The sequence below is a fragment of the Eretmochelys imbricata genome, chromosome 3 (genome assembly GCF_965152235.1).
Source record: "Eretmochelys imbricata isolate rEreImb1 chromosome 3, rEreImb1.hap1, whole genome shotgun sequence".
In the NCBI taxonomy this organism is placed as follows: Eukaryota; Metazoa; Chordata; order Testudines; family Cheloniidae; genus Eretmochelys; species Eretmochelys imbricata.
The window spans coordinates 211,164,752-211,185,903 of NC_135574.1; the positions used below are offsets into that span (position 1 = coordinate 211,164,752).

General features: G+C 44.6%; 1 protein-coding gene across 2 annotated transcripts in view; it reads right to left on the reverse strand.

Annotated features, from left to right (window-relative positions):
* MRPS5 (mitochondrial ribosomal protein S5) overlaps window positions 1-21,152 on the reverse strand; it is a 95,266-nt gene that overhangs the window by 47,999 nt on the left and 26,115 nt on the right. For both annotated transcript variants that reach the window (XM_077814275.1, XM_077814276.1), the window contains exons 3-5: window positions 9,792-9,917; window positions 8,577-8,810; window positions 260-294 (exon numbers count right to left, since the gene is read on the reverse strand). In XM_077814275.1, coding sequence (XP_077670401.1) covers window positions 260-294; window positions 8,577-8,810; window positions 9,792-9,917 — 395 coding nt within the window. The remainder of the gene's footprint in view (window positions 1-259; window positions 295-8,576; window positions 8,811-9,791; window positions 9,918-21,152) is intronic.

The window sequence follows — 21,152 nt, forward strand, 5'->3', positions numbered from 1 at the left end:
TTTGTCTTTTCAATGTCATACAAAGCTGCCTCTGAATTCGGTACTATCTGTATAGCACAGAAGATCAAACATCGGTTAAAAGAATGGCAGATTTTATTGTGCATCTGAAATAAAACATTGTTTCATACTTCCCTCAGTCCGTCTAGCTCCCATCACAATAAAGCTGCTTTATTAGAGGCCAATAATTAAAGTGTAGGATTTAATCATCATTATTTTATATTTAAAAATATAAGTCCTTGAAGATTTTTGCAACACTTACCTCAATTACCCTGGAGTCAAAGTCTTCGTAAGTTTCTGTTGGGAGAAAAGAAACAAATACGTACTTCATTTATTTGCTCCTAATTATCAATACAGCACTAGGGTGATCTGTGATGACAGTTGATATAATATTATAAAGGGACAAAGCTTCTTATACAAATCTAATTTAAAATCCCTGCAGCATGTAGACTAGGGTGACCAGACAGGAAATGTGAAAAATCGGGACAGGGCTGGGGAGGTAATAGGAGCCTATATAAGAAAAAGACCCTAAAATCAGGACTGTCCCTATAAAATCGGGACATCTGGTCACCCTAAGGTAGACTCTGTGAGCATTGCTTGCAATTTATGTACACTAAAGTCCATTGCTTGTCTTCTTTACAGTGCTGTGTGAAGATATTTTTAAATGATCAAATTCATTTAGAAATGCATGCTCCCTAAATTCAAAGTAAGATAGGTATTCAGCACATTTATAGAGTAACGTGCACCTTTAGTTTTCCATTTCAGGATACACAAAGTTCAGGTTGGTTGTGGATTACTGGTCTCTGCCCTTTGGGAAACCCCAGCACGCATCATGCTGATAACCCAATTTGCCGTGCAACCTCACTGAAACAAGCCTATCAAGACAAGATCAATCCTGGGAGGTTTTGCCCTGTTTGCTTATAATACAGCATAATTCCGTAAATTTCTTAATAATCTTATTTTATATCCCATTGGGTATGATAAAATATAAAGTTTTGGAGCCATTCACTATGATTAAGAACAACATGGAACTTGCCTTGTCAGCAAGGTTCTGTAGTATGATGTCAGAAGCAAAGCACACATACTGGGGTATCTTATGGAGCAGAAGGTGGGGATGCATGGCGAGTCATTGAGTTACAGTATAAATGGAACAGAGGTGTTATAAATGTACTAACTGTTTATCTCATTCCAATTATTTGGGGCACTCAGCATACATTTCTACATTGAGGAGAGCAGCGTCCGTCTGCAGAGCATGGGAGCTCTATAGTTGCACAAAGACATCAGTACCGAATTAGTTTCTGCACTGAAGTCGGTGGTGCATTGGAACTATGGTTATAACTAACTACAATACTGTGATGTATTTCCATTTCAAATGTCAGCATTAAGTTTTCTGTAAAAACATGGAAAGTTTTAGTCCTAAATTATCTTGAAAATTTAAAATTACAGAGTTGTGAAAGTTTAAAAAAAAAAAATCATGACATTTACTTAAATGGAACAAACATTTTCCCCACCCCTCCATACTTGTAACAACTCAACAGTTAAACAGATTTGGTTCAAACTTCTTACCTTTTCCTTCCCCCCCATTCCCCAGAAACATCTGGGCTGAGACTAAGCGTGGAAAATGCCAGATCAAATGGCAAACTTCTAAGTTATTGTAACTTTAACTTCTATAATTAATAACAGATCTCTCCGAAACAATAATTTGTTTTACACTAATGCCTTGAGACTCTGACCAAAACCAGGATCCACTGTGTAATTAAGAGACGTCCCTGTCACAAAGATCTTATAAATCAAAATAGCCAAGACAGAGTGGAAGAAGGAAGTAGAATTATCTCCATTGTAGAGATGGGGAAAACTGGTTACCTACCTTCCCATAACTGTTGTTCTTGTAGACATTTTGGATATATGTCCATTTCACTGCAGGTGTGCGTGCACCCCATGCACAGGTGTTGGGCCAGTGGACACGGCTTGCTAAAATCTCTGGATTTAGGTGCACGCATATCCCATGTATGGAATCCACAAAGGGACCAGCACTCAAAGAATTTTATTTTCTTCAGGAATTTGTTCAGATCTCAGATCTAAACTAGGCCTGAGACCCCCTTTTGCTTTGGGGATCAGGAAGTAGTGGAAATAGAAGCCTTTTCCCCTGCGGGAAAATGGAACTTCCTCTATGGTCCCTGCCTGAAGAAGAGACTGGACCCCCGTTGAAAGGCAATCTTGTGACGGTGATCCCTGAAAAAGGATGGGGAGGGATAGAAATGAACTGGATGGCATGCCCCTATTCCACCATGTTTGAGACCTACCAATCTGATGTTATGTGGCCCCACCACTTAGGAAACGAGATAAGCGATTGGTAAATAAAAGATGGGGAACAGATGGAACTAAGGTGGCTGGTACACTGTCCTTGAGTATCCCTTCAAAATGCCTGTTTGGAAGGTGGCGGGTGGATGGTATGAGCCCACTGATGCTGAAGAGGGCAATGGGGGACACCTCCTATAATCCCTTTCTATTTTTTTTTGGTGGATTTTGGGATTGGGAAGCAAAACTCTGGTGTCAGAATGGCTGCTGTGGAAGAAATTGCTTCCCCCGTCACTGGAGTATAGATCCCAAGGGATTTCAGTGTCAGTCACCCTGGAATCTCTGAGGCTATGAATCCTGTCGTTCATTTTCTCTGAAAACAGACGGGGGGTTTCAAAAGGGAGGTCTTGGATCATGTGTTGGACCTCTAGGGGAAACCCAGTTGACTGCAACCATGAACACCTCTCTCATATCCAAACTATTATCCAGCAATGTTTTGGAGGGCAGTTCTGGCAACCAGTTTACCCTCCTCACTCATCACTGCAAAAACTCTTGTCTACGCTCCTCTGGTAACTTGTCTTTGAACTTTTTAACATTTTCCCAGAAGATGAAGTCATAGTGACTCGGGGTGCTTGCTGGTTTGCAATCCTGAGTTGCAGGCTTCCTGAAGAATAAAGCTTGCAACCAAACAGATCCAGCCTCTTTGAGCCTTTGCTTTTTGGCGTGGAAGCTTGATGTCCCTGCCTTTCCCGCTCATGGTGGCTGCCACCACATGAGAGCCTGGGGAGTGGGTGGTGAGAGTAGAAATGTTCATAGCCCTTAGTGGGGACAAAGCACCTCCTCTGGGCTCATTTTGCTGTGGGGGACAGGGAGGAGGGTGCCTGCCAAAGAGCCATGACTGACTCCAGGATGGTTTCATTACCTGGTAGAGCCACCCTAGCCGGGGTCATTGATATCAGGATGTCCATCAACTGTTGAGACCTTTCGGACACTTCTTCTGCCTGAACGCCAAGTACAGAAGCCACTTTTTAAAGGCTCTTGAGGGGCTCTGTGGTCCTCTGAGGTGGTGAGTAACCTGAGGGTTCAGTAGCCTCAGTGGACGATGAAGGAGGAGACAGCAGGCCTCTGACATGGTTGCTGGTCCGGAGCTTGCAGCGGGGGGCTGCCCGCATGAATACCAGCTGCTTGGTACCGGTCTCAGTAGCAGGTATCGAAGAATAGTGCTCTTGGTGCCCAGAACCAGTCTCTGCACCAGATTCAGTGGGGGGGGGGGGGGGGGGGGGAGAAGAGTGCTTTTGGTGCCCTTGTCTCCAGTGTGCCAGGAGGATTAAGGGCAGGACCTGGCTGGCTGGAGGGGGAATGCCCCACAGTGACCAGAATGGCCATGGGTATGGGCTTGGGATCCCTCCTTATCCAGGGCATTTACCTTTAGCTGGGGCCCAACGTTGGTTTTGCCACATGGCACCGTGGTGCCAATGACTCTGATGGGGGGAATCACGCTATGTCCTGGATGGGACAGAAAGGACCTCACCTCTGAGCCTGAGGAGTCAGATGCCTCTGACAGAGGAGGGGCTGATGCAGAAGGGACTAGAGAGAGACAGCCTGAGCCCGGGGATGGCAGTAGCGGGGAAACAGAGGAAGCTTTCCTCTTGACAAGACAGGCTTCAGGGGAAGCTTGGGTAACAATGCTGCAGGATCTCAGTGCAGCGAGCTATGAGCTGCAGGCATCTGCTTGGGTTGCAGACCTTCTGCTGCCAATGATACCAGTACTGAGTAACTAAACATGTTTCTTGCAGCTGCATATGTGTCTGGGGTGGCTGGGTGCGGCACTGCCTGCTGGCTCTGTTAACGTCCTTTAGGGGAGACCTCAACAGACCTGACACAGGCCCCGAAGGTGGAGATCCCCCCGGGGAGGTGATGAGCGTTCCAGGGATAGCCTTTCTCCCAAATGCTTTGTGGTATGTCTGCCTCTGTCTTGCTTTGGTACTGACACAGAAGAGCAAGAGGAAGGTCCGAGTTTTTCCTTCGGTACCGAAGAATGGGACCGAGGAACTGCAGACATGTCTGGTGGGGTGTTCTGTACCAAAGCTGATGTAGGTAGGGCGCTTTCCCTCTGTGACGACTCTGACGGGGGTCGAAGTGCTGGCTCCATGAACAAGCCCTTAAGCCTCACTGCTCTCTCGCTTTTTGGGAGGGCTTGAAGCTTTTCCAGATGTGACGTTTGTCACTAATGTGGGATTCTCCCAAACATTTAAGGCAGGATGGATGCTGGTCACTGACTGGTACAGGCTTTGTGCAGATCCTGCATAACTTAAACCCCGAAGAGCAAGGCATCATTCTGGTACTGGTCCCAGTACCAAGAAAAAAGGGTCAAGAGAGACCAAAACCAAAACACCTAGCCCTAAACTATCAAAATTGACTAAAACTAACTATACCCAACAAGCTACTAACGTACAGCTATGTAGAAAGCAGAGTGAGGGAAGTACGTGAATCACTCAAGCCTGAATTCACTCTGACAACCCTCACTGGCATTAAGGAGGAACTGAGGTGGGCTGCTCCGCTCTGATAGAAGACTGCAGCGGTGTATGGCAACAGAGGGTGCTTGAGCCACCTCAACAGATACTGCTGAGGAAAATAAATCTCTGATGTCTGTGCCCGGGGTGCATACACACCTGCCATGGCACCAACATTTGCAATCCCTGGAAAAAGAAGTGAGGCACAGAGCGGTTAAGTGACTTGCCCAAAGGCACTCAGTCTGGGACAGAGCTGGAGCCAGAACCCAGGTATCCTGAAACTCAGTACAGTGCCTTGATGACAAGGCCAGCCTTCCTCTCTCAATTAAATCTGAAACTCTTGGGGCACCATTACTCAATTCTTGAGAGGTCATAACTCTGTATTTATTCCAGGACCAAAGTTACGTACTCTATTCTTCCTAGCTCTTCACTGCTGAAGAAGTGCTGGGGGGAATGAACAGTTGTGCACAGTATGTTCCAGTGATGATCCATTCGTGTATTTCATCATTTGCATGCATGAGCTGCCTACTTGCATAACCGTTACTCAGATGACTACCCTAAGTGAACTGAACATATATGCATTGATTGGAGACTGTCATATTGCTAGAGGATGTAACAATTCTATAAATGGCTCACTTCCACCATGTCTACACTATTATCTAGTATTATTTTAGAATATTTTGAATGATATAATATTAGACAATCTATGATGATTCAAGCAAACAACCATGAGACGTATTTGATAAAGATTTCTATACAACTACAGGGAAAAAAATCTTGCCACTTCAAATCAACCATAATATGTTAGTGCAATACTTTAAAGGGCATTCAATTTAAAGAGTGGCCTGAAAAATTTCTTTGTAATCAGTCAAATGCAGCTACAGCATCATTTTTTTGCCCTGTAGGAGTCAGGAAGCAATCTTTACAAAACTAAACATTTCACATAACATTCATGATTTAGTCTTTTCAGAATGGTGATAAGAAAACACTGGTCAGGTGTATGCTACACTTGGGGCACCCAAGTGCATACCCCTCCTTTTCTCCATATACATTATAGTAATAAATGTAAGCTTCCCCTCTGCACGTTATTTTTGAACGGAATTCCATTTCAGAAATGTCTCAGAAGGGAGAAAAAGCAAATACACGAGCATGGCAGAATTTTGAGTATTCTGTACCACTATCCCCTGTTAGTGCTCATTTGGCACATGAAAGCTAGGGCAGAAAGGATACAAACAAAGCAGAAATGAAGACAGATCCTTTTGACTGGCCTGTGCTCTAACACTCACTTTGCAGAAAGGAACAATGAGCAAGTCTTTCTGGCACAGCCTTTGGCAAATGCCAAGATTCACTTTATAAAATCTAACAATTCTCTTGGTGATGGACCCACAGGACTGACACACCTTTGCCAAGGTTTCTGTTTCAGAATTTACTGAACCCTAATTAACTCCCTTATCTGACTACCGTAAACATTAATAATAATTTGTTTCTGGTCATGCCCACAACAAGCTGTATGCTTCCTAGCCATGAAAGAGGCACAGTTCCTGCCATGAAGAGCTTACATTCTAAAGGAAAAGGAATTAGTAGACTAATTCCTGCATTGACTCAGGAATCAAAACCAGGCCTCTCATATGGCAGGTGAGAGAACTTTCATATACCAACAACCTGAAAAACATACCGCTCTTAAACAAGCATTTGCGGAGCAAAGCTTCGACAGACGGCTGCATCAGACAGCAGGGAGCAAGACACACAGGGAAGAAGAACGTTGCTGCTTACCAGCAGCAATTCTTGTCCTTAATGCATTGCCTGCACAGTGCCACACTGCACATACCTGGCTGCAGAACCTGTCTGATCAGCACTTGGCAGTGACGGCGAACACATGGCCCTCCGTCCCTGTCTTCTACATAAAAGGTATAAATAACCCATCCTCCTAACCTTCCCTCAAGAAAAGGCCTTGCTGACTGAATTATTTTTCCAGTTGAGTCATTTCACTACCTTACATGGCAGTATGAGAACGTATACATGGCCAAAACAGATGCTGCCCCAGCGATTAGCTGTGAAGTTGGGATTAGGCTAGAAGCGACCATTCTGATAATCTAGGATGATCCGAACATCCCAGATCAGAGAAGGTCACCCAAGGAGCCCTCCATCAAGCCTTCTGATTGAGCTAGAATGTGTATTTTAGAAAGAAGTCTAATCTTGACTTAAAGTCTCTGAGTAACGGAAGATCCACCATGACCTCTAAGGCAGTGGTGGGCAACCTGTAGATAAAGTCTGAACAGACTGAGACATAACCTCACAGAACAGGGAAGTAATGGTTCGTTTCCATGGCTTTCATGCAAATGCACCCTTGGAACATTATATGGCATTCCATGAAGCATACTACTGAAAAATACTGGCAAACTGGAGGGAGTTTATACAAAATAAAAACCCACAAACTGATTGGCGGGGCTGAAAGAAGTGACCTGAGAGAAGATTAGAAAACCTCAATATGCATAATTTGGGAAGGGCTCCATGTATTCTGCAGCCATTACATTTGCCACAGAATCTATCCCTTGCTGCAGAAATATGCTCCAGAAGCTAGACTTTAGTTTAGGAAAAGAAATTATGCTACTGGCTCTTATGGGTATGAAGAAAACTTTGAAAACATCAATCAAGTTTAATTGGTGCAATTACATCTGAGCCTGCAGACAGCTTGAAACAATCCTGCAGAGAAATGTGAACTGTCTGGTAAATCTCAATGGAATATTACCAGAAAAACCTAAACATGACAATATAAACGTCAACGTTAACTGTTTCACAGACATTACTCGGCTGAGTTACTTGTTTTCATATTTAATTTGTTAAAAACTTTTTTGTTCTAAAAGAAGCTGTCGCAGAATTTCTAGTTACCACAAAAGACTGTTGCAGAGAAGCTAGGACAGTGGTGGGCAACCTGCGGCCCACATACGACCCATCAGAGTAATCCACTGGTGAGCTGCGAGACATTTTGCGGATGTTGACCATTTGCAGGCATGGACCCCCGCAGCTCCCAGTGGCCGCGGTTCGCTGTTCCCGGCCAATCGGAGCTGCGGGAAGCAGTGGCCAGCACGCCCCTGTGGCCCGCTGAATCCCGCAGCTCCCATTGGCTGGGAACAGCAAATCGTGGCCTCTGGCTGCTGCGGGGGGCCATACCTGCAGATGGTTAATGTCTGCAAAATGTTTCGCAGCCCCCAATCAGCTTACCCTGATGGGCCACATGCGGCCTGCAGGTTGCCCACCACTGATCTAGCACATGACACAGAATTTAGCCTCACCTTGCCACTAACTGTATGGGGCCTTGAGTTTGCGTAAGAGGTTTAAATATGCGAGGTGATAGCCTTATACTTATCTCCTATAATTTGTATTTCTAATATGACATTTTATTAGCCATTCTTTCCTTGTTTATGCTAACATGAAATATTTATTTCTGTTACTAAGCTAATGGGAACATATGGCTACATCTTGTACTCAGGGCTGCTGATGTAAGACACACAAAAAGTGTTTTCACATTTTAAGACTCACAAAAGCTTAACTGAGAAGCAGTCAATTAGCTCTGAGCATTAATGTAACAACTGTCAGTCCAGTTAAGATTATGAACTCTTTAGTTTAACTCCTGGGTTTGTGTATAGAAATTCTTATAGTTCCTAGTATAGAGGAGAATAATTATAAAGAAATGTAAAATGCTGGGAAAGTATGGATTCTTCTTCCCATACCTCTCTCTAAGAAGGTAATTACATTCCCTCTTCTTACCTCCATTAGGACCTGGCTCAGGGGGTCCCAGACTGATGCCTCCCCAGGAACTTCCAGTCCAGCCTCTCTCTCGCTTCACCTTTGTTTTTCTTCTCTTCTCCCACTCATCCCTCTGCCGGATAATTTCAGACTGCACCTTCTCCTGCTCCTCTTTGTCTCGCTGACCAATTGTCTGGAGTGCCCCACTTTTCAGCACAGGAGTATTGAGACCAGGCCAAAGGAAACCAGAACGTCCTTAAGAAAAGCAAAACGTGAAAAGATTTCCCTCACATTTAATGAAAAATTAAAGATTAAAACTCAACAGTACACAAGATGAATCTAATAAAACGGAAGTTTTAATGTTCATTTATATTTCAACTGCTTTCCACATGACAGAATTTGTATTAAAAGCTGGAACTATGTGAAATGGAGTATCATTATCAAAATCACCTATGAAAAAAGAAAAGAGAGAGAGAGCATTCATTCAGTGTTGTCATGACTCCACAGAAATTAATGCCAATGTGCTAACTGCACTGTTTATAACAAGTATTACAAATAGGGTTGTCAGGCATCTGGGTTTTGACTGGAATGCTCTGCCCTGGCTCCGCACAGCTCCTGGAAGTGGCCAGCATGTCTGGCTCCTAGGCGCAGGGGCAGCCACAGGGCTCTGCATGCTGCCCCTACCCCAAGAGCTGGCTCCGCAGCTCCCATTGGCTGGGAACCATGGACAATGGGTGCTGCGGGCGTGGTGCCTGTGGGGGCAGGCAGTGCGCAGAACCCCCTGCCCCCCCTCCGCTTAGGAGCCAGACATGCCGGCCACTTCTAGGAGCTGCCTGAGGTAAGTGCCGGTGGGCTGGAGCTCGCACACTGAACCCCCTCCTGCACCCCAACACCCTGCCCCAGCCCTGAGCCCCCTCCTGCACTCAGACTCCCTCCCGGAGCCCACGCCCCCTCCTGTACCCCAAACCTCTCACCCCAGACCCATCTCAGAGTCCTCACCCCCTCCTGCATCCCAAACCCCTGCCCCAGCCTGGTGAAAGTGAGTGAGGATGGGGGAGAACGAGCAACGGATGGAGGGGGGATTGAATGAGCAGGGGTGTGGCCTGGGAGAATGGGCAGGGAAAGGGGATTTGGTTTTGTGCAATTAGAAAGTTGGCAATCCTAATTACAAACCAAACACACTATGAATGGTAAGACCAACGCATTTACCAGTCCTATGGTTATTGATGCATTTACCTTCACCAATGATCTGGCCTCTATTGAGATCCCTCTTGAACTTTTTCTTGGTTCGCTTTCCTCTTCCCTTCCTTGCTCCAGCACCAGTCTCTGCCAAAACCCCTTTCCACAGCTCATTAGCTGTCACTGTAATGAAATTGCTTTCGTAAGTATGGTACCAGAATAATTAATATTGGTAACACTACTGAACAAAATATTCAAGACGCTAACCCTTAGTTGATCTGTTCTGGGAATTCATAACACCCCCCCCATTAATGCCCATTTAAGCAAACATGTACTCTTCTGCCTGGATCCTTCTCTCTCTCCACTACTTTCTCTGCCCCCATCTCTTTTGGGCCCTGTGTGCATTGGGTCTCAAAGCAAATTAATGGAACTCTGTTTAAACACTGTTCAAAACAACAATGGTTTCCAACATGGTTTGCATTGCCACTGCAAAGGAGGTGAAACTATATAAGTACCGCGGTAAGGAAGGTACCCAGGCGAGCACAGGGTTTAAAATCTATTCTGAATTTTGTTTTTAAATCAACACCATTCTTAGACAGTGTAATGTTTTAATGGCCTTGGTAGCACAAGACAGGAGCAAAACAAGATCATTCACTCGTAACTGACATGGGCAATAGCAGCAACTGCTCTCTGTGACACCGAGACCCATTGGTGCCAGCTGGCAAGGAGGTCGCTGTTTTGTAAAAGCAACTCTTAACAGGCCTTACCAAATCACTACACCTAGCACACCACTTCCATGGTATTTATTCATAAGCGATGTCATGTGGCAGCTCTCAAAAAAGCTTCTGGCATACTGATCCTATCAATCATTGTGAGATATACATACAGATGATATTTAAGGAGCTGTGCACGGTGAGGCATGATTTCCCTTTACAAAAACCATGTTGACTCTTCCCCAACATATGTTCATCTAGGTGTCTGATCATTCTATTCTTTACTATAGTTTCAACCAATTTGCCTGTTACAGTCATTACCTGGATCATCTCTGCAGCCTTTTTTACAAGTTGGTGTCACATTAATTATCCTCCAGTCATCTAGTACTGACGGTGATTTAAGTGATAGGCTACACACCACAGTTAGTAGTTCTGCAATTTTATATTTGAGTTCCTTCACAACTCTTGGGTGACCACCACCTGGTGAAGGTAACTTAACACTGTTTAGTTTATCAATTTGTTCCTAAATCTCCTCTATTGACCCCTAAAATCTGGGGCATTCCTAAAATTTGTCAACTAAAAAGAATGGCTCAGGTGTGGGAATCTCCCTCACGTGCTCTGCAGCGAAGACTGATGCAAAGAATTCATTTAGCTTCTCCACAATGGCCTTGTCTTCCTTGAGTATTTCTTTAGCACCGTGATTATCCAGTGGCCCCAATGACTGTTTAGCAGGCTTCCTGCTTCCAATGTATTTAACATTTTTTTTGCTGTTAGATTGTTTGTCTTTACTAGTTATTCAATTTTTTTGGCCCGCCTAATTACACTTTTATGCTTGCCTTCCCGAGTTTATGCTCCTTTCATTACATCAGTTAATGCTTTCATACACTGATGAAATACTGTGTTCTCCCACCCTTTACATCCTTCCTTCCACCCCTCATTGAGGTGTGATGCTTTACAGAGCATCACAGAACTGAACAAGATACATTCAGAAAACCAAATTAATTTCACAGCCAGCTGTATATCTTGTCTGGGCACATCTGCTGTGCCATAAGGCATGGGAAGTAACCATCTTCACGTTCAGACCAAGACCTGATACATGGCTTGCATGCATATTTACTAACTGACGTTACTACACCACCACGACATAAAGCTGAAACACAGGGCTTTTCAAAATGGCAGCGTTGGTTTTTTTGTTTGTTTGTTTTTTAAATTAAAACTCAAATGATGTGATGAAGATATTCACGACATGGTATAAAGCCAGTTTTTCCTCCCAGCTAGGCCAAAATCCAGTAAAGAAGATAATCAGGAATACAGTCAGACAATTGCTTCAGCTCCTGAGAATGAATGAGCCTGATCAACAACAGTGACCTGAAACATCTCTCAAACGCCTCAACTCGCAAGAGACATCGCTGCTGTAAATGACATCTCCTGTCTCCGGCTTGACCACATTCTGGGTCTCTCTCTCTAAAGCAGCAGTCTGAATACCAGCAATCAGAGGGGAAAAATAGTTGAGTTGGACTGAAGCGACGTATCTAAAAAGCAACACAAAATAACTGTGGAAGATCCCAAATTACTGAAAGAGATACCCTGCCCTAGTCTCAATCTGGGCCCACGGATCCCCAGACAATGGCACCAGTGAAGTTATGCAATGCAGAAAGCAAGGGTGCAGCCAGCACGGAGCATCCATAACCTGCCATTGCCTTTACTCATACTATGTATTTGTAATTCCTGAGGATACACATGCATCTTCCTAACGATTTGTGGCCTTATCTTTATTTTGCATTTATTTAAATTCAGTAACATAAGACTCGTATGTGCCGGCTTCACTCTCCTTCTGCTAAAACAGCTCCAGTTGCAAAGCCACACGTTTTCACAAAGATGTTAACAGGATGCAATACATAGATATGGTATGCGATAAAGGGTTTATTGCCATGGGCTGCTAAAGGGTGCATTATTCATTTGCGGTTTTACCCAGGTCAATTTTTTTAATATCCCATCTTTTGACACCAGACTGTCCCTGGACCACAAGCCCAGCTGTACTTACTTTGGAGGGAGAGGAAAAGCAGAACACAAATTGGTAACACCCAAACATTATCTAGGATAGTTTTTCTGCAAACATCATCACAATTTTACAGTCCAATCTCTCAGTCTACCAAGATTAAAGGCATATTTCTCAGCTCATTTGAAAAGGAAGAATCTCAGCTCCCCCAGAGCATAAACAAAAAAGAAAGATTAGTTGAGGATGTGGAGGGAACCACATATGTATCAATATTAATATTTGGGAGCAAAGTAGTTAATTTCATAGAACGATTAAACATTGTTTAATAGGTTGAATTTTTTCCACCTGAAAACAACTTTTGCTGAATACTGTCTGATGCCAAATCAGTCACGTAGCAGATTTTAACAGCCGGGATTTAAAGAAACTAATATTGTTGATACATTTTTAAAAAGGTTAGTGAACATGCCATGATAAATGTGCTTTATTCTACAGTAGTAATGCTTGCTAGTGCCATTATAGTTAGAAATCTATATTATCTTTATAAACTCACCTTTATAGGAGTTCTATAACAAATGGTTTATTTCTAGGCCAACCTTATCAATTTTAGCTAAGAATACATTTTTATGGACAAATTTACTCTAAGTTTACAAACAGCTAAAATATTTGTACGTCATCACACACACAAAACTCCCTTACATTTTTTCATTTCAAATACTCCACCCCCATCCCCCCAAGCAAATAAAAGGGGATTCAAAAAAATTAAAATGTACAAGTCATTAGCTGAAATATGACATTGTGTCTTTAGAGGCAATAGGTTGCTTGGATGTTTTGTAATGGGATGTAGAATCTTTAGGTAACTGATACTGGTTTACTCTGGGTCCAGATATATAATAACAAAGACAAAACAGAGCTTTTTCAAGGGCTGGCCCAAGACTGTGGAATGAACTCCCACAGGAATGAAAGACCTTCCCCTCTAAGTGCTCGATCTTTCCCTCTAAGTGCAAGGTGCATTTGTTTGACCTTGCATTCTTTAAACACATAGTATTGTGTGTAACCCCCCCACCCCCCACTGTGCGACTTCTTCGACCTAGGGAGAGGAGGAGAGAACACGATAGATGTTAGTCATGTTATTTAATGCACTAGTGAAAAGGGCTTGGATACTACAGTGCTGAGCATGGTATAAGAGCATATACAGAACAGAATTACCAGACATTGTTCAGGGATCACAGTGAAACAAGGTGATGGACTCATTCTGCTTCCTAGTAGAATTCGTTTTCACAGACCATCACCACAGCTGGCAGCCTTGCTGACAGATTCAGAAAAGATCATGTACTGCCAGAATATGAGATGAGTAAGTTACTCATCTACAGAGGTGGCCCTCTAGATCAGAGCTGAGGTTACAAATTGGAAAGAGTGGGGAAAGGACTGTATTTATGCTGTAATGACAAGAGGATTTCAGCTTCCAAAGTGGTCATGGCACCTAACAGGAACACTTAAAAATTCACAAATCTTTCTAAAACAATTTGCTGAGATTTAAATGTTAGCTAGTATACTTAACCTTTCTACCAATTACATTACATACCTGCTACTTACTAAGCATATGTGCAATTAACGAGACCATTACACTGCATTTAATTTTTAATATACGCATTCTCTCTGACACAATTTAATTGCCCTCAAATCAATAATCTGCATTCAAGGAAGGTGTTGAATAGTCCTATCACTGGTGCACAGATAGCGTGAGACTATTCCAATCAGAGAGAACTGTTACAATCTCAATGTCAGAAAAAACTACCCTCAAAAGATGGTAACTTTGTCCCACCAAAGCTAAACAGTCAAAACAATTTGTGGTGGTTCTAAATATTAGCAATTCCTTTCACCAGGAGCCTTGAAAACCCCTATTCATTTGTTCTTAATGCAAAACACACCCAGTTTGCATGATCACTTCTTCAATTTGCATTTATAGTATTTTCCATAACTGTGACATGAATGGCAATTTCCTGCAATATCTTTGGGAGATGTTACTGTATTAAGTGTATGTACCATTGTGGGCCAGGGACTATATGTAATTCCATGGGGGGAGGAGGACCACAGCTCCTCCAGGAACTAAGCCCTGGTCTACACTAGGACTTTAGGTCGAATTTAGCAGTGTTAAATCGATGTAAACCTGCACCTGTCCACACGATGAAGCCCTTTAGTTCGACTTAAAGGGGTCTTAAAATCGATTTCCGTACTCCACCCCTGACAAGTGGATTAGTGCTTAAATCGGCCTTGCTGGGTCGAATTTGGGGTACTGTGGACATAATTCGATGGTATTGGCCTCCAGGAGCTATCCCAGAGTGCTCCATTGTGACCGCTCTGGACAGCGCTCTCAACTCAGATGCACTGGCCAGGTAGACAGGAAAAAGCCCACGAACTTTTGAATCTCATTTCCTGTTTGGCCAGCGTGGCAAGCTGCAGGTGACCATGCAGAGCTCATCAGCAGAGGTGACCATGATGGAGTCCCAGAATCGCAAAAGAGCTCAAGCATGGGCTGAATGGGAGGTACAGGATCTGATCGCTGTATGGGGAGAGGAATCCGTGCTATCAGAACTCCGTTCCAGTTTTCGAAATGCCAAAACCTTTGTCAAAATCTCCCAGGGCATGAAGGACAGAGGCCATAACAGGGATCCGAAGCAGTGCCGCGTGAAACTTAAGGAGCTGAGGCAAGCCTACCAGAAAACCAGAGGGGCGAACGGCCGCTCTGGGTCAGAGCCCCAAACATGCCGCTTCTATGATGAGCTGCATGCATTTTAGGGGGTTCAGCCACCACTACCCCAGCCAAGTTGTTTGACTCCTTCAATGGAGATGGAGCCAACATGGAAGCAGGTTTTGGGGACGAAGATGATGATGATGAGGAGGTTGTAGATAGCTCACAGCAAGCAAGCGGAGAAACCGGTTTTCCCGACAGCCAGGAACTGTTTCTCACCCTGGACCTGGAGCCAGTACCCTCCGAACCCACCCAAGGCTGCCTCCTGGACCCGGCAGGCGGAAAAGGGACCTCCAGTGAACGTACCTTTTAAAATACTATACATGGTTTAAAAGCAAGCATGTGAAAGGATTAATTTGCCCTGGCATTCGCGGCTCTCCTGGATGTACTCCCAAAGCCTTTGCAAAAGGTTTCTGAGGAGGGCAGCCTTATTGCGTCCTTCATGGTAAGACACTTTACCACTCCAGGCCAGTAACACGTACTCGGGAATCATTGTACAACAAAGCATTGCAGTGTATGTTTGCTGGCGTTCAAACAACATCCGTTCTTTATCTCTTTGTGTTATCCTCAGGAGAGTGAGATATCATTCATGGTCTCCTGGTTGAAATAGGGTGCTTTTCTTCAGGGGACATTCAGAGGAGCCCGTTCCTGCTGAGCTATTTGCCTGCGGCTGAACAGAAACGTTCCCCGCTCTTAGCCCCGGGGAGGGTTGAGGGGGTAGCCACGCGGTGAGGGAGGCAAAATGCGACCTTGTAACGAAAGCACATGTGCTATGTATGTAATGTTAACAGCAAGGTTTACCCTGAAAGAGCGTAGCCACTGTTTTATAAAATGTGTCTTTTTAAATACCGCTGTCCCTTTTTTTTCCTCCACCAGCTGCATGTGTTTCAATGATCACAGGATGTTCTCCTTCCCAGAGGCTAGTGAAGATTAGAAAGAAAAAAAAATGCACTCGTGATGAAATGTTCTCTGAGCTCATGCTGTCCTCCCACACTGACAGAGCACAGACAAATGCGTGGAGGCAAATAATGTCAGAGTGCAGGAAAGCACAAAATGACCGGGAGGAGAGGTGGCGGGCTGAAGAGAGTAAGTGGCGGGCTGAAGACAGGGCTGAAGCTCAAAAGTGGCGGCAGCGTGATGAGAGGAGGCAGGATTCAATGCTGAGGCTGCTGGAGGACCAAACCAGTATGCTCCAGTGTATGGTTGAGCTGCAGCAAAGGCAGCTGGAGCACAGACTGCCACTACAGCCCCTGTGTAACCAACCGCCCTCCTCCCCAAGTTCCATAGCCTCCACACCCAGACGCCCAAGAACGCGGTGGGGGGGCTATCCGCCAACCAGCCACTCCACCAAAGAGGATTGCCCAAAAAAAAAAAAGAAGGCTGGCATTCAATAAATTTTAAAGTTGTAAACTTTTGAAGTGCTGTGTGGCATTTTCCTTCCCTCCTCCACCACCCCTCCTGGGCTACCTTGGTAGTCATCCCCCTATTTGTGTGATGAATGAATAAAGAATGCATGAACGTGAAGCAACAATGACTTTATTGCCTCTGCAAGCAATGATTAAAGGGAGGAGGAGAGGGTGGTTAGCTTGCAGAGAAGTAGAGTGAACCAAGGGGCAGGGGGTTTCATCAAGGAGAAACAAACAGAACTTTCACACCGTAGCCTGGCCAGTCATGAAACTGGTTTTCAAAGCTTCTCTGATGCGTACCGCGACCTCCTGTGCTCTTCTAACCGCCCTGGTGTCTGGCTGCGCGTAACCAGCAGCCAGGCGATTTGCCTCAACCTCCCACCCCGCCATAAATGTCTCCCCCTTACTCTCACAGATATTGTGGAGCACACAGCAAGCAGTAATAACAGTGGGAATATTGGTTTCGCTGAGGTCTAAGCGAGTCAGTAAACTGCGCCAGCGCGCCTTTAAACATCCAAATGCACATTCTACCACTATTCTGCACTTGCTCAGCCTGTAGTTGAACAGCTCCTGACTACTGTCCAGGCTGCCTGTGTACGGCTTCATGAGCCATGGCATTAAGGGGTAGGCTGGGTCCCCAAGGATACATATAGGCATTTCAACGTCCCCAACAGTTATTTTCTGGTCTGGGAATAAAGTCCCTTCTTGCAGCTTTTGAAACAGACCAGAGTTCCTGAAGATGCGAGCGTCATGTACCTTTCCCGGCCATCCCACGTTGATGTTGGTGAAACGTCCCTTGTGATCCGCCAGGGCTTGCAGCACTATTGAAAAGTACCCCTTGCGGTTTATGTACTTGCCGGCTTGGTGCTCTGGTGCCAAGATAGGGATATGGGTTCTGTCTATGGCCCCACCACAGTTAGGGAATCCCACTGCAGCAAAGCCATCCACTATGACCTGCACATTTCCCAGGGTCACTACCCTTGATATCAGCAGATCTTTGATTGTGTGGGCTACTTGCATCACAGCAGCCCCAACAGTAGATTTGCCCTCTCCAAATTGATTCCCAACTGACCGGTAGCTGTCTGGTGTTGCAAGGTTCCACAGGGCTATCGCCACTCACTTTTCAACTGTGAGGGCTGCTCTCATCTTGGTATTCATGCACTTCAGGGCAGGGGAAAGCAAGTCAAAGTTCCATGAAAGTGCCCTTACGCATGCGAAAGTTTCGCAGTCACTGGGAATCATCCCAGACCTGCAACACTATGCGGTCCCACCAGTCTGTGCTTGTTTACCGAGCCCAGAATCGGCGTTCCACAGCATGAACCTGCCCCATTAGCATCATGATGCATGCATTGGCAGGGCCCATGCTTTCAGAGAAATCTGTGTCCATGTCCTGATCACTCACGTGACCGCGCTGATGTCGCCTCCTCGCCCGGTATCGCTCTGCCAGGTTCTGGTGCTGCATATACTGCTGGATAATGCGTGTGGTGTTTAATGTACTCCTAATTGCCAAAGTGAGCTGAGCGGCCTCCATGCTTGCCTTGGTATGGCGTCCGCACAGAAAAAAGGCGCGGAATGATTGTCTGCCGTTGATCTGACGGAGGGAGAGGCGACTGACGACATGGCTTACAGGGTTGGCTTCAGGGAGCTAAAATCAACAAAGGGGGTGGCTTTACATCAAGGAGTATTTCAGGCAGGACTTCACGGAGGGTTCCAATAAGAAATGGTGCACCTAAGTTATTGTTCTTATTGGAACAAGGAGGTTAGTCTGGCCTCTGATTGATACATGGCTAGATTTACCTTGCTGCACCTTCTCTGTGAGAGACTGCAGTGTGACCTAGAGGAACGAGTCCCCTAGATGGGGGATGAGGGGAGAAGCAAATGAGTACAAAACAAATCTGGTCTATTTCTTGTTTTGATCCGCTCCATCTATCTTTTACATCTTTGGCTGGCAGCAGACGGTGCAGAAGGACTGCATGCCATCCACATCTCATGGCTGCCTGGCAGAAGATGATGCAATAGGACTGCTAGCAATCCTTATCGCCTGCCTGCTCACCATAAGATGGTTCAATAGGACTGACTGCAGGACTAAAGAGAATGACCTGGTCAAGTCACTGCAAATTTAGTCCCTGCACCCATGTCTGCCCAGGCGCTCCTGGCCGACGTGGCCAGGAGCACCTCGGACATGACGATGACGGCTACCAGTCATATTGCACCGTTTGCTGCCAGAAGGCAATGGGTTGCTGCTACTGTGTAGCAATGCAGTACTGCTTCTGCCAGCACCCAGGAGACATAGGGTGATGGTTACCTGAGCGGGCTCCATGCTTGCCGTGGTATGGCGTCTGCACAGGTAACTCAGGAAAAAAGGCACAAAATGATTGTCTGCCCTTGCTTTCACGGAGGGAGGGAGGGAACGGGGGCCTGATGATATGTACCCAGAAACACCCGTGACAATGTTTTAGCCCTATCAGGCATTGGGATCTCAACCCAGAATTCCAATGGGCAGCGGAGACTGCGGGAACTGTGGGACAGCCACCCACAGTGCAACGCTCCGGAAGTCGACGCTTGCCTCGGTACTGTGGAAGCACTCCGCCGAGTGAATGCACTTAGAGCATTTTCTGAGGGGACACACACACTTGAATATATACAACCGATTTCTATAAATTCGACCTTATTCCGTAGTGTAGACATACCCTTAGGTCAGTGGAAGGTGATTAAGCGAATTCACTCAGGTTGTAACACTTCCCAAGAGGTACCATCTCCTGAAAAGGTTGCATATACTGCTTCAAACTGAATTCTCCAGAGACCAAGAGATAAAGAAAGGACTTTTAGGATAAATAGTCACTTCTAGGTATGCCTTCTTGAGCTGGACTTTACACCTTCCAGCTCTAGTGAAGACATACCCCAAGAGTTGCAAAACAGATACAGTAGAAACAACAGTAACTGCAAGATTGCACATAAATCTTACCACACATTTCCAGCTTCTGCTAAGAGGTGATCAATGATGGGCCCTTTTTCTGTAAGCACATAATCCATCCTAGCTCTGACACTTTATGTTAGCAAGCTAATATTCAGAGACAGAGTGGGGTATTACAGTGTTGGAAAATGTAAAGTGCTATATTTCACAGAAATGGCGTAATGTTTATGGTCTGACAAAATTAATTACTGTGTCTCAGTGTTAATGGTTCTAATATACATGGATGTAAACTAGCACTAAAGTTTACAGGTACAATTTAAAAATGGTGTCCTATCTACAAAAGGTCCCATAAGGTTTATGTATGCACCAAATTTGATGCCTAAAAATATTATGTCATAACACTCTTGGTATATCACCCAAATAAATAAGTTCCACAGTAAATGCTCAAAAATTCAAAATGGCCTCTCCATAATCAAGAGTTGTTCAAAAATCAATGATTTTAAAGTAGCGGGGTGTATATTCTACTTCAAGGACAAAATCGGCCGGCAGGATGAACTACAGAATATATTGCAATACCCTCCACTCTAACAAGTGATTTTTCTGTATCCATCACCATTCTATTTAAGACTATTGTAAGCACAACACATCTATGCTGTTCTGCAAGGCTCTATTTTCAAGAGTCTGAAGCTGTGACCATTTTGAATTTACATATCTCTGGTAAGCTTTCTGCAGCAGTGCAGTAGGGTTTTATTGTACAGCACAGTATTTCAATGGTCCAAGCAGCACTGTACATAAGAAATGCTTCTAAAAGGCACCATTTAAGAACACTCAAAAATACAGAGCACATAATTGAAGTCCCATGCACTGCAATAAAAACACGCTTGACAGAGAGAATAAACCTTGGGGCAATAATATGGAAGAGGGGTACTTATTGTTTAAATTGCCCTAGTCTTTTCTAAAGGAGTAAACATCTTTTGTGCACAAGTATTCCATATAGCCCCCTCCTAATGCTCCTTAATGCTGTGAACAATAATTCTTTTTATGTGCATCTCTCAAATCTCTGCTCTTCTCCCTTTCTACTGCCCCCAGCAGCTCTCGGTTGGCTTCTCCAGCTTCTCACACACGTTCTCAACTCCCCAGAACTACTGCCTCATTTTGCCTTTCAGCAGCTGTGAACTTATTTCCTTCCCTTATCAACACAGCTACTTCCTCTTAACACCCCTGCATGCTGTATCCACAGATCCACTTGTCACACCACCTGCCATCTCATACATGAATCACTAAAAACAGTCGATTTCCTCTTTATTCTACAGTAACAAGCCTATCAGAGAATCAGTTCCCTCTAACAGTACACTGTCACAATAGGAACTGCTGCTCCAGGTCTGACAAAGCACTTCCTACTGTGACAGTACAGAGTGCTTTTAAGAATATTGATTCTCTTACCTAATATCTGAGAATTAGATCTCCTAGCTAGCTACAAAAACAGCAGAAGGTCCTGAATTTTTCCATGGAGACCTAAGTGTATATGTGCTGTGATTTATTTTTCCATTTGTAATTAGTTTCTTATTGTTATACAACCAACATAAAATGGACCTAAGTATCAGATTTGCAATATAAATAGCTAAGAACCCCAAAAG